Source organism: Falco cherrug, chromosome 10 (genome assembly GCF_023634085.1).
Source record: "Falco cherrug isolate bFalChe1 chromosome 10, bFalChe1.pri, whole genome shotgun sequence".
NCBI classification, from domain to species: domain Eukaryota; kingdom Metazoa; phylum Chordata; class Aves; order Falconiformes; family Falconidae; genus Falco; species Falco cherrug.
The window spans coordinates 37,143,436-37,163,670 of NC_073706.1; the positions used below are offsets into that span (position 1 = coordinate 37,143,436).

Consider the following 20,235-nt stretch of genomic DNA (forward strand, 5'->3'; position numbering starts at 1 on the left):
CCTACTCCGGTGCCCAGACTCGTGTGCCATTTGTCTGGTTTTGGTTGAATTTTAAGCAGTTTATCCGCTTGATTTTTCTTGCGTTCTGACCAATTGGTCATCGTCTGTCAGTTCATGTCTGAAACAGCATCTGTGATGGGACATCTTGTGATAACCTGGTAGTTGCTTACTACAGGATATTCAATAGGATTTTCAAGTGTAATTAAGGATATGTGTATCGTTTGCCAGCAGATCTCCAGGAAAATCAAGATGAACCCAGAAATGCTAGGAGAAAAGACAGCTTTGATTTTCTACTAATGCTTGTTCTGTATTCCAAAAGCCCTGCAAAACTTGAGTAATAAAAATATGTAGCGGAAAAGAAGGGCAGGCAATATCCCATGCACTTGCGCTCTGAGATGTGGAAAAGCCTAGATCCCCGCAATTACCTGTTTGCACAAATACCCATGGTGTTATTCAGGCTCTCATTAAGGTCTCGGTAGATTAATCCAGTGAGAGTACACTTTCATGAACTGGAAGGAGAGGAAGATACTATGAGTAAAAAGGGTGCATGAGGGGGTAGAGCAAGCACAGCCTCAGAGCCTGGCTTAGCTGAAACTGCACCAGCCCCAGGCAAAAGGCACCTGCCCTGCCCCCCTTTCCATCCCAGCCGGGAGGAGTAGCAGCCAGCCCGCACAGCAAGCCGTTCCACAGATTCCATAAGGCTGTGCCTACCCCTGTGCTTTTAGGTGTCATTTCAGAATTCATCATTTTTTTCAGTGCCCAAAGTGGACAGTCATAGTCATAAAGATGGAAATGAAAGACCTGAATAGTCTAAAGCATCAAGTCAACTCTCCGCTCCTCATTTGTGGGCAGCATTGTACATTAGTACCTTTGGTGCCGAGAAAAGCACCATGATGCACCAGAATGCAAATGAGACTAATTTTGTTTCGGTCTCCTTGCATGCTTTTTGCCTACCCTGCTCTTGGCTTGTGTGGAACCCGTGGATATAAAGGCATATGCAAGGTGTGAAGGTAGCTAGTAGCAAAGTACTGCTGATTTTCTGTGTGCCTTTTCACATTTGCCCACTCTCTCAGTAGATTTTAAGTGAGGAATCACTGCCGCTGTCTATTGAAAGTCTCATTAATAATGATTTTTCATCACCTTAAAATATTTCTCGATTCTGGTATTTTCAAAGTCAAAATTTACTCCTTTTCTCTCCAGTTCTTGTCTGCAATTAGCATTAACTTACTTGCTTTGTGTTAAATGAATGCTTTCATAGTCATATATTACTATGTATCTTAACTTACATGAATGATTATTACATAAAAATATCCATTTAAAGCTGGAAAAAATTTAAGGTCTTGGACTACCCGTTTATCTGCAAAGTGCTTACTAGGAAGTGCTAAATGTGGTTTGGTACGTCTTTTTTCCTCAAAAAAACCCTGGTCTCGCAAATGTTTGAATGAACAAGTTTTTCTTGGTTTTAGGGCATCCCTATCACTAGTTTAAAACAGAAAGCACAGTTGGAAGGCTATAACTACACCGACAGCTTAATTTTGCTGTGTTCCTATTTAGCATTTCTGCTCCTCAGAGCGTGAGGGGTATGTTCTCTGACTTGAGTCCTGTTGTGAGGAGTTGCTGTGGAACCAAAGAGTAAGGAGAAATAGAAAAAGCTGTATTGGCTCGAACAAAGGTGCCAAGGGAGGAGACATGGCAGTAGGTGTGCGTGCTCAGTGAGTGGTGGCGTGCAGAGCGCAGGCACCTGCGCCGTTGAGTAGCCAGGGCCACAGTGGGTTCTGAAAAGCTGCAGAAATGAGGGTACAGCAGGGAGGAGGAACCACAGGAAAGATGCAGAAAATGTAAAAGGGGAGAAAAAGGTAATTGGAAAGTGTAGAAAGTCAGTGGAAAGTCAGAGGAGGGGGGCCAAGAGCTAACGTGAAGGAAGGCGGCTAGAAAAGAGAGCTGGCTCACAGTAGCGTGGGCAGCAGAGGAGCGGAGAGCCTGGTGCCGGTGCGCTGTTGAAGCAGGCACTCAGGGCTGCCCGGTTCAGCCATGGAGCTCTGATCTGAGCCCCCCGAGTGGCTGGCCGACTGCTTCTGGTTCTACCTCTTTGGCAGGTAAGACACCTATGAGTGAGAGGGGTCTGTGTGTCTATACACATATATGTAGATATGTGTGTGTGTGTCATCTCGCCCCTAGAAAGAGGAAATTATCACAGCAGTTTTAATGCTGAGCAAGGTATCCCTCCGCTTTCCCAAGTAACATTTGCCATGTGTTTTGTGGTATGACAGGTGATGTTACTCTTGAGGCATGAATCCCCTGATCCTCTGCAGGTATAACAGAAATGGCAGCAGTGCTGAGCCCTCCTGAATTCCACTGCTAGTGTGTCCCATCAAATGACTGCCCATCCCAGGCTGGACACTCTTCTGAACATTGGTAGTTCAGTTTTCATTTCCATTTAACTTTCTCTGTGCTGATACTGCCAAGAGAAACGCAGTCGTATTAGTTCTTTGAATACGGGATTCCTTGACTGCATCACCATTAAAAAATATTTCTAGAATAAATAGAGCCCACCTAAAACTGGCCAGGATCAAGAGACTCCCATCTGCTGTGCTGAGTATAGCTGAGCTGATGGTTACCCCTTACCAAGGAAATGTTGCTCTGCAGAAATGTGTCCTGTGAAACTGAAAAGTTACAATGCAGGCTGATGTTTTTACAAAGTACTTGACAGTACATTATTCTGTAAATAACACTACGTATTTACACAATGAGATAGGAATATTAAGCAAACTATTTTTTCTCTAGGTAACAGAACTTAAGCTGAAAGGTACAACAGGCTTGTTAACGGTTTCTGAATTGAGGGAGAAATTAAGATGCATGCTATTTCCCATATCTAACTTACCAGAGAGTAATTCTAGGCCAAAAACTATGTTGTTGAGCTGCGCTTGTGCTTTGAAGCCATGGGAAGGAATGGAGTTCACATACCAGAGCAGTTAGTCCCAGCCCGTTTCTGTCTCCAGCATATCAGCTCATAAAATTTCCTCTGTCTTTTTGCAATAGTAATAACACAGCATATTCTTTAACTATTAGATTGAACAGAACTGGGATGTTTCGGGTCAGATTTTCTGCACAAAAGATATGAACCTAGGTGGTAAGTTAGAATTCTCCTCAATATATAATCTACATTTGCTATCTGAAATGCTTTCCTGGAGGCACGAATTTTTCAGGTTTCTGGCGATCCCTCGAGAGGCTGAGCAGGTGTGTCAGCCCAGGCACGTGTTCTCTCCTCTGCTCACACACGTGGTCCCCTGCACGCTTTGGTGACACGAGAGCAGCGCAGTACGCTTGGGCAGGGGCTGTGGCTCAGGGTGTGCTTTGAAGAAGGGTTTATCTAGCTAGCCATTTTGAACACGTGATTCAGTAAACGTGATACAATCCACGTTTTGTACTGGCTTTCAAGCTGCAAAGTGCCTCTTCCTTTATACTCGTACAATTTGTGCATCTGGTTACATATGGAATAGGTGAGATCACCACAGTTGTTAGGTACCTTGTGAGATTTTTCTGAACTGTGTATCCCAACCTCATTAGATGGGCTGATAGACGTCTTGGGAAATTCCAGTGGGGACATCCATAGATGTTTGTGTGCAAATATCTTGGGCTCGCAAGAGACAAAGATGAGATCTGGATCTGAGCATCTGCAGGACTACAGTGAAGTCAGGGAGGTAGTATTTGAAATGGACTGCAGCTTTAAGAAGCTGTAGTGATAATAGGTCAAATGGGAAGCAGTTGAGGGTCTAATCTTAAGTTTTCCACAAAGTATGGGTTTGTGAAAAAGTCCAGTTTGAAATTATTAAAACAAACAAAGTTGCAGTGACTGTTATGGTTATTGAGATTTGCTAACACAATTTAACATACCAAATGTTGGTCATAAGAGAGAATTATGCTAATACCAAATTCTCTCTTACACTCTCTGTTTCCCCCACATCTTTCTTTGCAAGTACAATTGCATTAAACAGTCCAAGCAAGCTATTTCAAAAGGGCTCAGGCGTTTTTTTTAGGTTGTCTCTGATTATCATAACACATAATTTTAGCCATGACTGCCTTTGTGGGATGCTCCCACCACACACATAACACTGAATTCATTTTCACGCTGCATGTTTCTAATGTTCTTGGGTAGCCACTACTTCACTTGAAAAAGATTCAGGTGCCCATCATTGCCACTTTAGAGACGTTTTTCCTATGAATTGCAACCTTCTTAGTGAAGTACAGGAACACCCTAGCTTTTCGTCAGGAGACATGGACTTCCCTGAACTGCAGCCCACAAAGGGACAGAGGCTGGATCGCCACCAGCTGATACTGTGTATGCAGATGAGGCATCTTGCAGCAAGTTTAAAATTATCTTTGCTCTTCTCCTTTCAGCTGTCCTGGCTTGGCTGGTTTAGTGTTTGCTCTAAAATATTGCACTGGTGTAGAGATTTAACGTGCTTTATTTCAAACCGAGCCTGTTTCTGTTTTTAATCACGTTGTGTCACATACGTGAGTGAATTTCTGGAAGTACTGGAACTCTGACCCTGACAAGGTATAGACTAATGCCTCTTGGCAGTGCTGATATTCCAATTCATTCTTTTACGTTGTGTTTTTTGCTTTGGGGTTGGGGGGAGGGCGTGGAAAAAAAGGCTGCATCTTAGGATTCAAGTTTGAACAGGCTATGCTGGGTTTCAGGTATTTTTGTCCACTGAGCCATAAGAGAGGCCAAAATGGTAGAGCAATGGTTGGGGATCTTAAAAGACAATAAATAAGCACTCCTTATATCATCTTAATGCTCTTACCTATTTCTGAAGAGAAATTATTGCTAACGTGTTAGTTCTCCTGTTGCCTGATCAAGGAGTTTATAACCTTATGGTGAGATGACAGGCTGCTAGTTGCTCCTTTCCCAGTGAAATATAGCCTGATATTCAAAACCAGAGGCCTGTGTGTGCCAGGTCTCGCTCTCTAAGAGAGATCCTAATCTCAACAAGATAAACTGCTTAAATAAAAGTTGATGAAAGAACAGTTCGAGCAGTGGATTAGGCTGTAACAGTCATACAGTGCTTTGCTTTCGGACAATTCTGCACTTGTGCCCTTAGGGAAGTCAGTCGAAGAGCTGAAGTTTTTGGTATTTACAGAATTGTGTTCATCTTGATTTTTACCAAGTTAATTTCTGCTCAGTACTTGCATATTCGTTTTCTTTTTGCACTGGGAAGAAATTATGGGGAAAGGGTTAAGAGCATGCTTGCTCTTCATCTGTTTTAAATCCATAAATGTGAGCCCCTGTGCTGTTTCTAGGTTTCAGATTACACTCTGTGATTTATAGGAAAAGGCTGTTCTCCACAAGTTGAAATCCCATGTGTTTCTCCACCATTGTAAAATTACAAATCCTTGAGAATGCTTCCATTTGCAAAAATTGCAGTTTTGAACTACATTTGTAACTGCTTTTTTTTTTCCTCTAAAGTGATGGCATTGACGCACGAGGCAAAGTCCCCTTGTCCAAACACGCTCTGTTCAAGGATTGCCACGCTTTCCGTTGCAGCTTACACAAACTATAGCAACACCCTTATGTTTATAGTCTTCTAGCGCTTCAGTTTTGGAGGATACACCCACTAAAAAGTGCAGCTGTGAGCAGACACTTATATCATTCTGCATAAGTTACATCCAGAGCCCTTACAGGGGCGGCAGGCCAGAAGCCACAGTGGCCCAAGAGTCCATCAGCTTCCAGTCCCTTCCAGCGCCTCGTGGTGTAAATCGGCACAGAATCTGGCTGCATGATTTTCGGTTGATTTCTGTGGCAACGCTGCTGGGGTTATTTGGTTATGTTTTGTGGGGTTTTTTTTGGTACAGTATGATTTCAGAGTATAATCCTTGTAAAAAGCTTCACAGCAGCAACTTCCATCTTCTCTTTTGCATTATTAAATGGTAGGAGAATTTCCATGTAGAACAGAACATGGAAAATGTTAGGATTTCTGAAGCAGTGTTATCACTGATTTTGGTAATGTAAATATTGCTAGTCAGGTCAATGGCCTTTTCCTTTCAGATATTTTTTCCTGCTGTAATGTCTGTCTCTGCAACAGGAGAGCTGCTTTATTTTGTCAGTCACAACTGTGTAACGACTTTCATTTGTGCTGAACAGCCAAGATACTCTCTCCATTTCTCTGCTTTGCCTTGGTAGAACAGCCTGAACTTGTTAGGGAATATGAGTGAATCTAACCTCTTGCCTGTGATTGGTTTTACAAAGAAAATAGCAACTTTTTTGTCTCTATTCACCATTATTTAAAATTATGTGTATTACTGAGATGGGGGAAAAAACTGCAGGAGGTTCTGGCTAAAGTAATTGTGTGAGGCTAAATAAGTAGCAATGCAATATGGTTTTGACCTTCTGTGGTTCCCCTATGAACTGTGTCGGTAGTTGACCTAATAAAAGCTACTTCTTTTGCCTCAAAACAAAAGGTTAAATGGGATGTTATTATTAGTGGTACATGATGATTCTTCATTAAGATGTGTGATACAGCATATATTAAATTAATAGTAGGTAGCATGGAAACAAATAGTTGAGAATTCTTAATGAGTTGACTGTAATTTTGATGCTTTTACATCTCATACTTGGCATTAGCCATCTTTGTGTACAGGGTGTATCTATGAGTGTATTCTGGACAACGCAATTTAAGCCAAACAGAAAAGCCAGACTCAGCCTTGAGTCTCCCAGTGATCTTGTAGCTCCCTGTGACAAATGCAACAAAGAGCTACTGCGTAGTGTTAACAGATCCTTGAACATCATGAAGTAGTGTAGCTTCAGCCAGTTTAATATTCAAAGGTTATTGTAAGTTTAATAGGCCAGCAATAGAGAGGTAAGTAACCATAGGCAATATGGTTATTTCTTCCTAGTATCACTGATCGTAGCCCTGCATTTCCTTGTACAATTCAGAGCCATGAATAACAAGCTCTGCAAAAAATACTTTTTTTAATCTGAAAAGATTGCTGTTAACCACATGCTGCAAAATAACAATAATATCTGTGGCTTTCCATGTGCACTGAACTACAGCTCTGCTGTGTTCTGTATTCACCTGCTTTAGAAAAGGAGTTTAACGTGTCAGACTATGTAAGACAGTGTCGTACGTCATTATTTACTTATCTCAGATCTCATTTGTGTCTAGTCAGTTTCAAATTGCTTGGCCTTGAAACCATGTGAAAAAAGCAACTGCCTTCTGACTCAACAAGATGCAGAGAGTGAAGACCTGAATAAAGGTTCACTGTGATTTGATATGGGTATCAATATAAATTGGTATTTTACAATGATGTCACCAAAGCTGGGGAACAGTAGTCAATTCTGACAAAATGGGAACCAGTGGTTATCTTTTTCCTGCTTCCACTACAGGGTATTTCAATCTCTTCCAAAAACAATTTTGTCTTCCTTTTTTTTTTTCTTCCCATGTCCTTTGTGCAACTCTTCATTTTGTCTGGTAACTGACAGAAGTAAAAACAGAACTGTGAAAATACAAAGCAAAGGTGATTTGGGACGTACAAGGAATCCCATGCTCTCACCTGGTTTCAGCACAAGCTTTTCCAGTAAGGGTTATGTTCTTAGCTGACGTTGTTGTGGGCAGACCGCAAAGGAAATCTCTGCTGCTACATCTCCTTGCCCCAGTGTGCCATTAGTTCTGAAAACATATGCATGATCTTTACGCTATCTGCAGGGGTTTGTCCTGGTTCTAGATATACTGTGTGTCAGACCAGTTTCCCCAAGAGAAGTTGAACAAATTTGAACGTTGCACTTCCAAAATCTTGTGTTGTTTAGGTATTCTGGATCCTCTCGTGTTTTGTTGGAAACCAGTGTTTGTTCTGTGTGTCAGGATGTGCTGAGGAATAGAGGGACAGCTGGCAATGGATTAGAGGGTCAGTATGCTCGAAAACTGTGCTTTTCATGGTGTGCTGCTCTTCCTCATCCTGTGTCCGGTACCCCAGTAAATGCTTTGCAGAAAGCTCTTCTTGAGAATTTAGTTGCTTGATTATCCACCTTGAGTTACAGCCATATGGTCATTGTGCCACAGTGTCAATATTAAGAAAGTTTGTTCTTCGGGTGAGTTATGGAGCCAGGCCCCTTGCGAGACTCGTGTTCCCTCTCAGAAAAACAGCTTCCAAAAACTCCTGCACTTCGTGCCCTCTCTTGCTGATCCACCTGGCAGTTACATTTTTTGCCTGTGTTAACTAAAGATCCAGGAGAGCAGTGGTTCTTTCCTTTCTCAGGTTAAATACTCATTTTGGACTGATATGAGCACATTTTAAAGCGCCAGATGGATGAGCTGTATTTTCCAGAGTTGTTCTGAGTTTCAAATCACCATTAGTGCCTAAAACGGGTCAAGTCACTTGAGCTTGTTTTCCTCTTTCGATATGAACCCCCGCTGCCCCTCGGACACTTCTCCCCAGCCACCGCGGCAGGGCTTGGCACTCTGACTGTCCGATGGCGGCTGCCCAGCTTCCCTGACATGCCGGAGACAGTGGCTGCACCCTGCACCGGCTGCGCACCCGCATGGCTCCCAGCCGTGGTGCTGCCAGTGGGGGCTCAGGCCCGGCACCCAGCCGTGGTGCTGCCGGCGGGGGCTCAGGCCCGGCACCCAGCCATGTTGCTGCCGGCGGGGGCTCAGGCCCGGCACCCAGCCATGGTGCTGCCGGCGGGGTCTCAGGCCCGGCACCCAGCCATGGTGCTGCCGGCGGGGGCTCAGGCCCGGCACCCAGCCATGGTGCTGCCGGCGGGGGCTCAGGCCCGGCACCCAGCCGTGGTGCTGCCGGCGGGGGCTCAGGCCCGGCACCCAGCCATGTTGCTGCCGGCGGGGTCTCAGGCCCGGCACCCAGCCATGGTGCTGCCGGCGGGGGCTCAGGCCCGGCACCCAGCCATGGTGCTGCCGGCGGGGGCTCAGGCCCGGCACCCAGCCGTGGTGCTGCCGGCGGGGGCTCAGGCCCGGCACCCAGCCGTGGTGCTGCCGGCGGGGGCTCAGGCCCGGCACCCAGCCGTGGTGCTGCCGGCGGGGGCTCAGGCCCGGCACCCAGCCATGGTGCTGCCGGCGGGGGCTCAGGCCAAGCTCCCAGCCGTGGTGCTGCCCGTGGGGGCTCAGGCCCAGCACCCAGCCGTGGTGCTGCCGGCGGGGGCTCAGGCCCGGCACCCAGCCATGGTGCTGCCGGCGGGGTCTCAGGCCAAGCTCCCAGCCGTGGTGCTGCCGGCGGGGGCTCAGGCCCAGCACCCAGCCGTGGTGCTGCCGGCGGGGGCTCAGGCCCGGCACCCAGCCATGGTGCTGCCGGCGGGGGCTCAGGCCAAGCTCCCAGCCGTGGTGCTGCCGGCGGGGGCTCAGGCCAAGCTCCCAGCCGTGGTGCTGCCGGCGGGGGCTCAGGCCCGGCACCCAGCCGTGGTGCTGCCGGCGGGGGCTCAGGCCCGGCACCCAGCCATGGTGCTGCCGGCGGGGGCTCAGGCCCAGCACCCAGCCGTGGTGCTGCCGGCGGGGGCTCAGGCCAAGCTCCCAGCCGTGGTGCTGCCGGCGGGGGCTCAGGCCCGGCACCCAGCCGTGGTGCTGCCGGCGGGGGATCAGGCCCAGCTCCCAGCCGTGACTGCCCACCCTGCGGGGACGCTGCAACGCCTTCCCCAGCTAGGTACCCTGCACTAAGGGCAGGGCTCTGAAAAACCTACAAACCTTTCTTATAATAATAGGCTCTTTTTATTGTTAACTGAAGATATTAAAACGTCAAAATCCTCCAAAGGAAATATTTTTTAAGCTTGTTCTTTTTTGCACATCTCTTAAGTCTTCAACCCAAGCTAAACCAGACTATCTGTAGAGAAAAGAGGTTTGCTATAAGTACATGAAGGATTTCTGAGTTAAGCCCATGACTTTTCAGAAGGGAGACATGGAAGCTGCTATAAAATAAAATGCAAATCCATTAAAAGATGACTGGATTTAAAATTACATATTTTAAATGAAAAAGACGACCAACCACAGCTAGCTGGGAGAATATATGGTCAGGGGAGGAACTTACAAATGTTAATTCAGCTGAAGCTAATTCCCCTTGGGCTATGTTCACATTCAGTAAATAATAACCGAGATGTTTACTGGCTGAAGGTTCACCAAAAGAGTAAATTTGACATTCCTTTTACAGAGTACTCTTGCTGAGCAATTTTTTAATTTATAATCACTGAAACTCCAGGGGGAAGCCAGCCCCTGCATTCCCCTATGTGAGGAAGAGAAATTACATTATGAGTCACATGCATTTAAGTCAAAGCAGCTCGTATTTCTAAAATTAAACACTCAAAACATACTCTTCTACAGAAATTATTAATCAAATGTCTTCATAGAAATCATTTGCTGCTGACATTGAATTATTCAGTGCTTAGATGAGCAAATGCATTTGGTGAAATCTTACCTGGTCACAACCAATTTGCAAACATATATCAAGTTCAGTAGACTTAGGTCTTTTGCAACCAGATTACTTGTTCACCAACAATTACTAGAATACCTTTGACTGCTAAGACCAAAGAAGTTTTCAAAATCTAGTTTATCTACTATTTGTGATTATCCTTCTCCTATGTGTATCTGTTATTTTTGCATTCCTATTGCATTTAAACCTGTGAAGACCCTGGAGGTGAGGACTGGGGGGGGTAGCTGATCTCATTCCATCTGTCTTGTCACTGGTTTCTAACTTCACTTTCACAAATGGATGGGAATTCTAAAGGGCAAGGTCTAGTAAAGAATATTTGTCCATTAAAAATAAACACATTCATACATTGAAAATGTTTCGGGAGCATTTATGTAAACGCTAAGCCTGGCTGAAGCCCATTTCATAAAGCTTCAGTTTTGGAACTGGTTTGCTCTTCAAGTGTCATCATGCTTTTCTAACGCTTCTGGGCAGCTTTTACTGGTTTGTGCTTACGATGTTTTTTGTGAATCATTTATGGGCCAGGGTATATTTTGAGAGGCCCTGACAAATATATCATAATGATGGCAAACAACAGTTTCCAAGCTCTAGCAACAAAGGAGAGGAAAAGCTGGGTAGCTCACATTATCTGAAATAGCCAGCGATTCTGATTTTTGTCCTTGGCTGCGGCGATTGAGCGTTTCCTATCACAGCACACCCACTGAGGCAGCCCGATCCCTTCTGCCTTACTGCATCGAAAATTTTGCCCGGTACGAAAAGACTCCTGTCCCCTATAATGGTCAGGGAATGACAGGACATGTGAAAAAACAAGAATAACTTTGAGCCACAGCATATTCTATAGCAAGAGCCCCTGGAGGACTAACTCCAAAAGCAGGATGCCAACAATGAAAGATTTCATTAGACTTAAATGCTCTAATGAAATGGCTTAATGTAGTTACTCTAAATCTCACCCACCAGACTCTGTGACAAGGAACGCTTTTCTGTGCCTGAATGGAAAAAATATTTCAGTTGACATGCACAACATATTATTAAAATCTGATGTGTTAAAGATAAAGTTCAAGTCTAAATAATGATTAGTGCCAAAAACTTCAGGCCAACCGACTTAAGCCTTCTTTCTTAATACTTCAGCTCTGTCCTGAGTCAGAAATTTAAGATGACTGCAGAGAATTTAAATATGTTTGAAAACCGAGCTTGACTTGAAATCAGTGTTAGGTTTACTGAGAAATGGGCATTTTGTAAAAGATATTATAAATCTGTGGTGCTCTCCTACTGAGCTTTCATTCTTGCTAAACTCATTCTGACTAGACAGTGCTGACCTTTTAACTCCAATAATAGCAGTGTCAGTGTACGTTGGGAGGTCTGCGCCAGACGTTATGGTCCTGATAATAAAATGTTCTACATATGAACAAAAAAGCAAGTGTTACAAATTGGAAATTAGCACCACCTTTCCTCTGTCTTGTTGCTTTAATATTTCTGTTAACACTAAACCAATATTTAGAACACCTTCCTGAGATGAAAAGGGGACAAGCTTCTAATGTCATTACTAAGGATTTGGCATAAAACTCAGCAGCTTTGTAAGGACGATAAAAATATTTCTAATTAGTAATTGCTTTTCCTTTCTTGTTCTTTAATGAAAAACTGTGTGTTTTGGAATAGGAATTAATCTTGTAAAACTCCATTAAAAAAAAAAAAACACTTTTCTTGAAACAAGAACAACCAAATTATGCAACTGCTTACTTCCTTTTCTGTTAAGCTGCTTGGGTTTTGTGACCAAAACTTTTAGTCTTAGTCCCAGAAAGTGTTCTGGGGTGGCCCTGCGGGTCCCAGTGCAGGAGGGAGGCAGGTGGGTGCTGGCTGAAGCCACTGACATTCCCTGTGGCTGTCGGCAAGGGCAGGACTGGGGAATGAGCCACATCTTGGGAAGCCTATGGAGGTCTTGGCCGGCTGTGTTGTGAAAAATGACTAATATAGCAGTCAAATGTGTGAATGGCTCCATGACAAGAGTTTGGGGCATTTTTGAACATATAACAACTTTACTACCAAATGGGAACATCTGTAAAATTACCTGAATCTCTTCAGCATGCTTGTTTTTCAAATTAGGTGACATTCCAGTCCAGGTTTCTGATGGACTAATGAGGAGATCAGGTTTCCTCCAAATGACTTGTTGTAGGTTAAGTGTTCTAACAACAAAAGGAGGAAGGAAAAACTAATTCTTTCTAGACATTTTATTCTGTCAGGCTTTCTTTTGTAACGTGGGTGCTCAATCCATTGTTATTTTGTTGCTGGGGGGGCTATTTATATCCCCATTTCTTACACTTTGAGGTGTGCCCACATCTGCAAAAGGTTACTTTTTCAGTGTGCAAACAGCACAAACCTAGTTTATACCTACAAATGATGTAGGCTTGTATGAATCTATTGACCCTTTTACCACTGGGATGGTTTTCTGTTACTGAGGAGTTTTGAAATCCTCCTTCAGCTTTCTGGATTGTTCCTGTGGGTTCTGACAATGTTACCGCTTTCCTGGTGGCTTCAGGACCTAATAAAATGAGATTAAGTAGTAAGTGCTGTGTTCAAGATGATCTCCATGTCCTTCTTATATTGAGAAAGAAAATTGATGGTAGCCAGTGAAAACTACTGCCAATTTTTCTTTGGAAGGGCACAGGCTGGGATGTTGTCTCGTATTGGAAGCAGTAATCTTTAGCTTGATTTTACGGGCAGCAAACTACTTTGGTTTCTTTGTGAAGGTGACACACTGATGGTTACTGGTATCATCAAACGGTGACTGGCAAGTCCCTTGGGATGTTGGGTATCATGAGATCAGTGGGTATGGTGGCGGTGAGGCTTGAAGCTTGACAAATGCTCCAGAGAGGAAGATAGCTCCGCTGACCCAAGGGCAAAGCCCTTTCCTGCTGACCCTGCTGCTGATGCGCTTCCCAAACAAGCTTTCTCCCAAAATCAGGCAAAGCTAAACATGGAAAAAATGGGGGATTCCACTTGCAGGAAAGCTTGGCTCCCACGGCTCTGCTGAAGTGGGTGGGCTCTCTGGAGCATCCCAGTAGTCCCCAGAAACCCCTTCCCAGGGACTGGGGGGGTCACTGTCATCGGAGGGCCCCTCGGCATGGCAGCACCCCCCACAGGGCATCCTCTGCTCGCCGTGGGGTGCACACACAGCACCAGGGTGTGGCTGCTCTGTGAGCGATGCTGATGCCATGGCCTGCCACTCGCCTCAAAAAAACGAATACCAGTATTGAAAAAACCCTGGCTCTGGGGACGGTAAAGCACAGACTGGTTCTCTGGCGTGCGAGCATGCAGTACATCCCCAGAGGCTGCAGGCAGCCATTCTGCAACCAGGATTCAGCGATGGCACGAGTGGCTGAACAAACAAACAGCGCCAGTTAATATTTAAGCTCTCAATTTGCTGAAGTGTTTGTTACCCGTTTGCGAAAGAGATCAAACAACCATGAATCATAACCTTGGCTACTAATTAAATCCTTTATTCCCTTCCCTCATCGCAGAAGCATTTAATCTGGGGGGATCGGGAAAGACTGTTGTGCAGAATTAGATTTTACAGCATAAGCAAAAACAAGCTTACTGTGAGGTTTCCTACTGGAGCTGGAAATGGAAAGGAATAAAACGAGAATATTAACTTTCCCTCCTGGCATGGAAGTTTGTGTTAGCACTGAACAACAATTGATGTAAAATAGCTGCACTGGAAAATCATTTTGGTGGTATAGTTTTATTTCACTGAATGGCAAATATCAACTTTATGATCCGGCTGTCTTGCTTGTAGGTGAGACTTGTCACCTAGATAGAGAATGAGGGATTTGGTGTGCTTTGCTAGTGACCGTCTGCCCCAAAGGAAAATATTTTACTCAGAAATAATGGACTGTGAAGAACACCCCAGGGGAAATGAGGCATAAACTGAAATATTACAAGCAGTTTTATTGCAATTGAGATTTATTTATATTCATCATAAGGTGTCTTTGTGTGTGTTTATGTATGGGATGTATAGCTGCATGACAGTTACGCATTCACACCTTTGATATTTAATAGCAAATTAAGTAGTGTTTATCTTTTTGGCTCCCATCCCTGTGAAGCACAACTGAGAAACCCCAAACACTTTATTTCCTTTGGTCTTTGGGGACATCGTGCTGGTCCCCAGCAGCAGAGTGATGCAGCAGGGGCTCACAGAACAGGGATGCCATGAAGGAGCATTACGCTTCACTCTGCTCACCGGGACTCTATCCAAACAGGCAGCCATCCCGGGTAGGAGGGGCAAATTTCCATTTTTATGACCTGAGCCATGATGTTGCAGCCAGATCTGTGGAGGCAGGGACCTGGAGAGGGTTTCTTGGAGAAGCCCCGTAAGGTGTGAGGGGGGAAGGGCCCCCAACACAGCCCCAGCACAGGCTGGCAGGTACAGCGGCACGGTCGCTCCGTGTGGAAGAACTGTGCTGAAAAGCTGTGCCTTAGTTTGAAAAGCAGCCATATTTTACACTATCTCTGGAGAAAGTAATCTGTTCTGTCATGGCTAAATGGGAAGCATTTCTGTAGCAAAGGGAGCCACCCGAGAGGCAGCATGGCAGCATCCACAGGTAGAAAACAAGAGCTTCTTGGGGGCTGTTCCTGGCTCTGCAGAAAGCTCTTTTCCCACAAAAACGTCACCTCAGTACACTTGCCATGCTCTTCAGGGGCCAGACATCCACCAGAACTTCTGTTTGCTGGAGGAAATTTGTCCTGACACTAAATGCTCACTAAGTTCCAGGCTGCACTTGACGGAAGAGGTTTGGGTGATACCATACTGCGTCCTGCCAAAGACCCAAACTTGTACAGAACTTAGATGTGACTTTCCCATCCCATAGAGTCTGAAGGCTGTCAGGTTCAGTACAAACAGCGCTAATATGCCAGTCTATCAGTAATACTAATAATGATTCTATAAAGATAAAACATGTGGAATACCTAACTCTGCTTTTACTGCTGCTTTCCCAAAGCCATCACTAGCTGTCAGTTTGGGATGAGAGTTACACGTACCAGATATAAAAAGGAAATAAAGGTTGTGCAAGAATGTCGTTCAAATGCACCCTGATAAGACTAACAGAATGGAGAAGTGGAATAAATAAACTTGATATTTTAATGTTAAGAAGAAAACTACATCATTTTTGCAAGCTTTGAAAAATCTAAGCCCTTAATGAACTCTTTAAAAAATAATGTCAGGTACTATGAAAATCTCTTATTTTAAAGTACAAAGAGCAAATTTTTACTTTTAAATTTCTGTTTTCAGTTCATATGCATGTGCATAAAGAGGGGCATATATTTGTTTAAAGACCTTTCAGATTATTTTGTCTTTATGTACATTTTGGGATACGTGTATATGTAGATGTTGCATCCAGCTACCACAAGATCATTTGGATGGTTTAGCAGTGAATGACTCAAAAATCCTTAGAGGTGGGTTTTTTTTAATAATTTTTGGAAAAAAAAATTATGTAAGTGAAGAAACATATTCTACAGGACTTGGAGGTGGGGAAATAAAATACTCAGAAAACCCACAAGACAACCAAAAGCTGCATTTCTAGAGTGACCGGGTATAAAAGTTGTGCATGGCTGAATATGTGGAAACTTGATAGCTTTTTTTTTTTTATCCTGTGGAAATGAAACTGGGAAAGGTGAGTGGAGGTTTGCTTCCACATAGGAATAGGTTACACGGACACCTCTTTTTACTGTGAAACTTATGCAAACCTAGCATAGGTCAGATAAAATCCTGCATTTTTATAGCTGCCTTGGATGGTGGGGAAGGTCAGCATCACAAAGGTGTGTTGTGCTCCCAGGCTGAACCACAGCTCCTTACACTGCACGGTGTTGCGTTGGGGAAGCCTTTGCTGCAGGCTGTTACAGTTATTGTCTGGATGGAGATGCCCTTTCGCCCCGCTCACCTCCCTCACTTTTCCCACAGGCTGCGAGAACACCACCGTGCTGCAATTAAGGTGATTCGTAGGATGCAGTATTTTGTGGCAAAGAAAAAATTTCAGGTGAGTTGTGAAGAGAAAGCCCTTTTCTGAAATAAACCCTTTTATTCTCCTGGTTCATTGTTTCTTTCAGAAGCTTAAGAGAGCCTGACACAATTCATTTCAGTAATGGTGAGCTAGACCTGCTGTTCTCCCCCTCCTTCAATAGGGCTGTTCAGCAGCAGGTTAGTCAACTGTGGATGCACTGGAAACAGGCTAAACTTCTGAAATGCAGCCTGAATTAAAATGTTATTTTCTGCTAATGGACTTGACCCTTAACCCTCTGTTATCGCTGTCTCTTTCTTGCAGTGCAAACATTCTCGTATGTCTCCATTAATTCTGAGCTATATGTTACTGTCATGCTGAGTCAGTAGGATTAGAGATTAAAATGCTACCTCAGCCTTGTTTCTGTCTCTTACATGATGATAATGCAAGTCCTGATAAGAAGCCGGGCTGGAAATTTGCTAGCCTGTTCCAAGGTTTCTCCTTCCTTTTCCCTCCTCCCCCCTACATAGGTAGGAGACGTCCTTCCCAGTTTGTGGAATACTGGCTCTCTTTACTCCTCTAGCCCTCGCTGACACATTTCCTGTGTGCCGCTTCGCTGGATGTGATATTGTGATGCCGTAAGCATTTAACAGTTGCTAATTGACCCTGTTGCCTGCTCTGAATAAAAAAAAATCTGACTGCAAAATTTCTATGAATGAGTTTTCTAAATCCATTTCATTAACCCAGTAAAAACACTAGTCAACAGCCTTCAGCTTGATTTAAACCAGGTAAATACATATATATGTAAGAAATATATTACTTAAAGTTAATTAATAAGGGACAATCTCTAGACAACAGGCTTCACAACTGAAAATGCAAAGAAAGAGAAGGGCTTAGCTGCCCACAGCCGTTTTCATATATGACCTTGCCACTACTACTTACAATAGACTAAAAAGCTTTCCCACCCTTGATCTAGCCCCCCCACACCAAAAGGGAGGGTGTCCTTTTTCCTTCTGATCTGGAGGGTGAAAAATTTAGGATCAAAAAGGTGTTGCTCATGATGACGGTGACTAGCCTTCCAAGAGATGATTGTTTCTCTTAGGTGATGCTTGCTGCTACTTCAAACCCATGATTCTGACTTCTTTTGAAATCTAGCAACACTGCCTGAATTCTTTAGTGACTTTCTCCTTTGAATCTTTTTATTTTTACTAAAATTCATGAGCTAATTTATGGCTAACGTTGCCTGAGCTTTTCAGGAATCAGTTCCAGTTATGTATCATATATTGGGACTGTCAGCATTGAAGTAGAAATCTCCCATGTCTGGGATTTTCTTGGAGAGAGCGCTTTCAGAAAGATTCTGCTGGCACATTTCACCTGTTTTTATTAGACTAAAATTAAGAAAGGCGCAGTGTCTGGACTACTTGAAAATAGTTTTAATAGTCATTTTGTTGAGAAGCTCCTAATGCTTGCTGGCAGCACGCATAACTTGGCGAGGGAGTTGGCCCATTCCAGTGATGTGCCTACTGCTGCTCTGTGAAAAACTGCCCAAGTACGGCCAGTTCCATTAAACTGTAATTTATTCTCATTCTAAAACCTGATTGTGATCCTTTGCTCCATGGTAATTACTGAATCATTACTCTCATAAATTTAGATCATAAAATATTTGCCACGGTATTAACTAAACTGCTTAGAAAAAAGAAATCTGCACACAAGATACCTACCTCCCACGTGGTATTTGTCAAAACCAGATTTGGAAAACGCCTGAATGCTGTGTGCAACATTATCCACCTGGCAAATAAACGGAAGTCCCCTGCGGCAGGTGATTTGATAGAAGCTGGAAAAGCATTTGACTGAATAGAATGGGACTATTCAGTTCGTACTTAAAACTTGTTTGTACTCGGTATCCCAGTTGCTAATCTGGCTTCTCAGTTGTACTCTCACTTTCACATCTGCCAAAGGCCAGGTCCTGGCCATCTACAACATCCCCACAGGGCTGTCCCTCACCCCGCTCTCGCAGCCTGCCCTCCCCAGGCCACCCGTGCTGGCCGCTCCCGCAGAGCTGCCAGGGTCAGTCAGGCTGGGGTGGGACATGTCTCCAGTCACTCCCACGTCCCACAAGTGACAGATGGCCGCTGCTGTCAGCGGCGGAGTCTCCCAGTAGGAACACAGCGGGGATATCTGATCCTTCTCCGTAATTTCTGTACGCAAGGTTATGACCGAGTTTAAAAATTTGGAAAGCACCAAAGGTACGGTTTTCAAAAGCACCTAAGTAACTTAATGCACAAAGTCACCTTGAAATTCAAGCCACAAGGTGCTTTTGAAATTCTCTCCCATAATTAAGAGATAACCGCTGTCATTATTCTTTCCTCAAAAGTATGTTGTAAATCTGCTTTGTTCTATTGTACTCACATAAAATAGTCATAAGAAATTAAAACGTTTAAATGTGTGCCAAGTAATGACTACACAGATTCTAATAACCAGTCCAATGCAATATCTGAAATTAAGGTAAAGCAGAAGATGCATTTTTTTAATGTGTCCTTCAGCATTTAAGAGGTCTGCATAGCTGTTTCACGGTAGCTATTTGCCTTTTAAGCTTTTTGTGTTGATGTGAAATGTATCTTCCTTAAAGAAAATTTAGATTTTTTTTTTCTATAACTATTGGGAAAAAACTCCAAATTTCAGCTGAAATCCATTGGACTATTCATGCTTAAAATTAGCTGGAACACCAAGTAAGGCCAGCACTTAAAAGGACTATTTTTTAGAGATGCCTCTGAAGCATTTTATTATTATTTTTTTTTTTCAGAGGGGAAGTAGGAAGAAGGAGAGGAAGAGGAAAATTTTGCAAAATAGGTCCCAGCATGAACCCAGCATGGTTCTTAAACTATACCAGCTGTTTGCAGGATACACCTGTTCGCCTAAATTTGCCTAGATACATTTCTTTAAGAGCTCAACTAATAACAGAGGGTGATGGCACAAGGACAAAAGTCAGTTAGAAAGCAGAACCTTCCTGTTTAAAAAAAAATAAATAAAATAAATAAAGAGAAGCTAAACATGGATACAAAGAAATTTCAAAGGACGTGAAAAGCAGTTCTTTGTGAAGCATCACACTTGGGCGTTATTTCCTCTTTAAAGGAAGGGGAGAAATTTATGCTCTGTTTTCAAGTCCAGGTTTGAATATAGTCCATAAGAACCCAGCATAATATTATAAAGAATTAATACCTTTTTCATGGATGTGTTTATGCTCTTGTGAAGTCTGTAGAACTGTTTCAAATTGAAAAGATCACATTCTGCTAGTAGTCAACACAAGTACTATGCATCACTTAAGGTGAGTGGCCCACAGTTAAGGAAGGATTCTGTAGATTATAGGAAAAACAGTACTTCAAAATTAATGGGTTTTCTAGGCTTTGATCACCCCACCCACCAAAAATGAATTTCATATAGTAGTTATAATTCAGATGTCTTTGGGACAGTCTAACCTTCCAACTGAGTTTCAGGAAGAGAATCACTGTACTTGGTTATTCCATTAGCTGGATTCATGAGTAAATAATCTTTGTCTTCCAACTAGGAAAGTTTCTAAAATTCTTGAGACTTACACACATGGATACAACTGTGATATACATCACGGATCCAGAGACCAGGGATTTGGTCTGAGTTCCTATTGTCATTTTGAATACTTTTTTTTTCCTCTTTCCATGTAAATTCTTCCTGTTGAGTAAATCAGTTTCCTTCTACAATACGTTTTTAACTTGTGCTATGTTTTTCACTATGGCAAATATTCTATACATAGCATAAACTAAAAATACAGGCTGCAGTTCCACTG

At 43.6% G+C, this 20,235-nt stretch overlaps 1 protein-coding gene across 2 annotated transcripts in view; it reads left to right on the forward strand.

Moving 5' to 3' along the window:
- Nucleotides 1-20,235, forward strand: part of KCNQ1 (potassium voltage-gated channel subfamily Q member 1) — a 362,802-nt gene that overhangs the window by 229,864 nt on the left and 112,703 nt on the right. For both annotated transcript variants that reach the window (XM_027805339.2, XM_055722543.1), the window contains one exon: nucleotides 16,379-16,454. In XM_027805339.2, coding sequence (XP_027661140.2) covers nucleotides 16,379-16,454 — 76 coding nt within the window. The remainder of the gene's footprint in view (nucleotides 1-16,378; nucleotides 16,455-20,235) is intronic.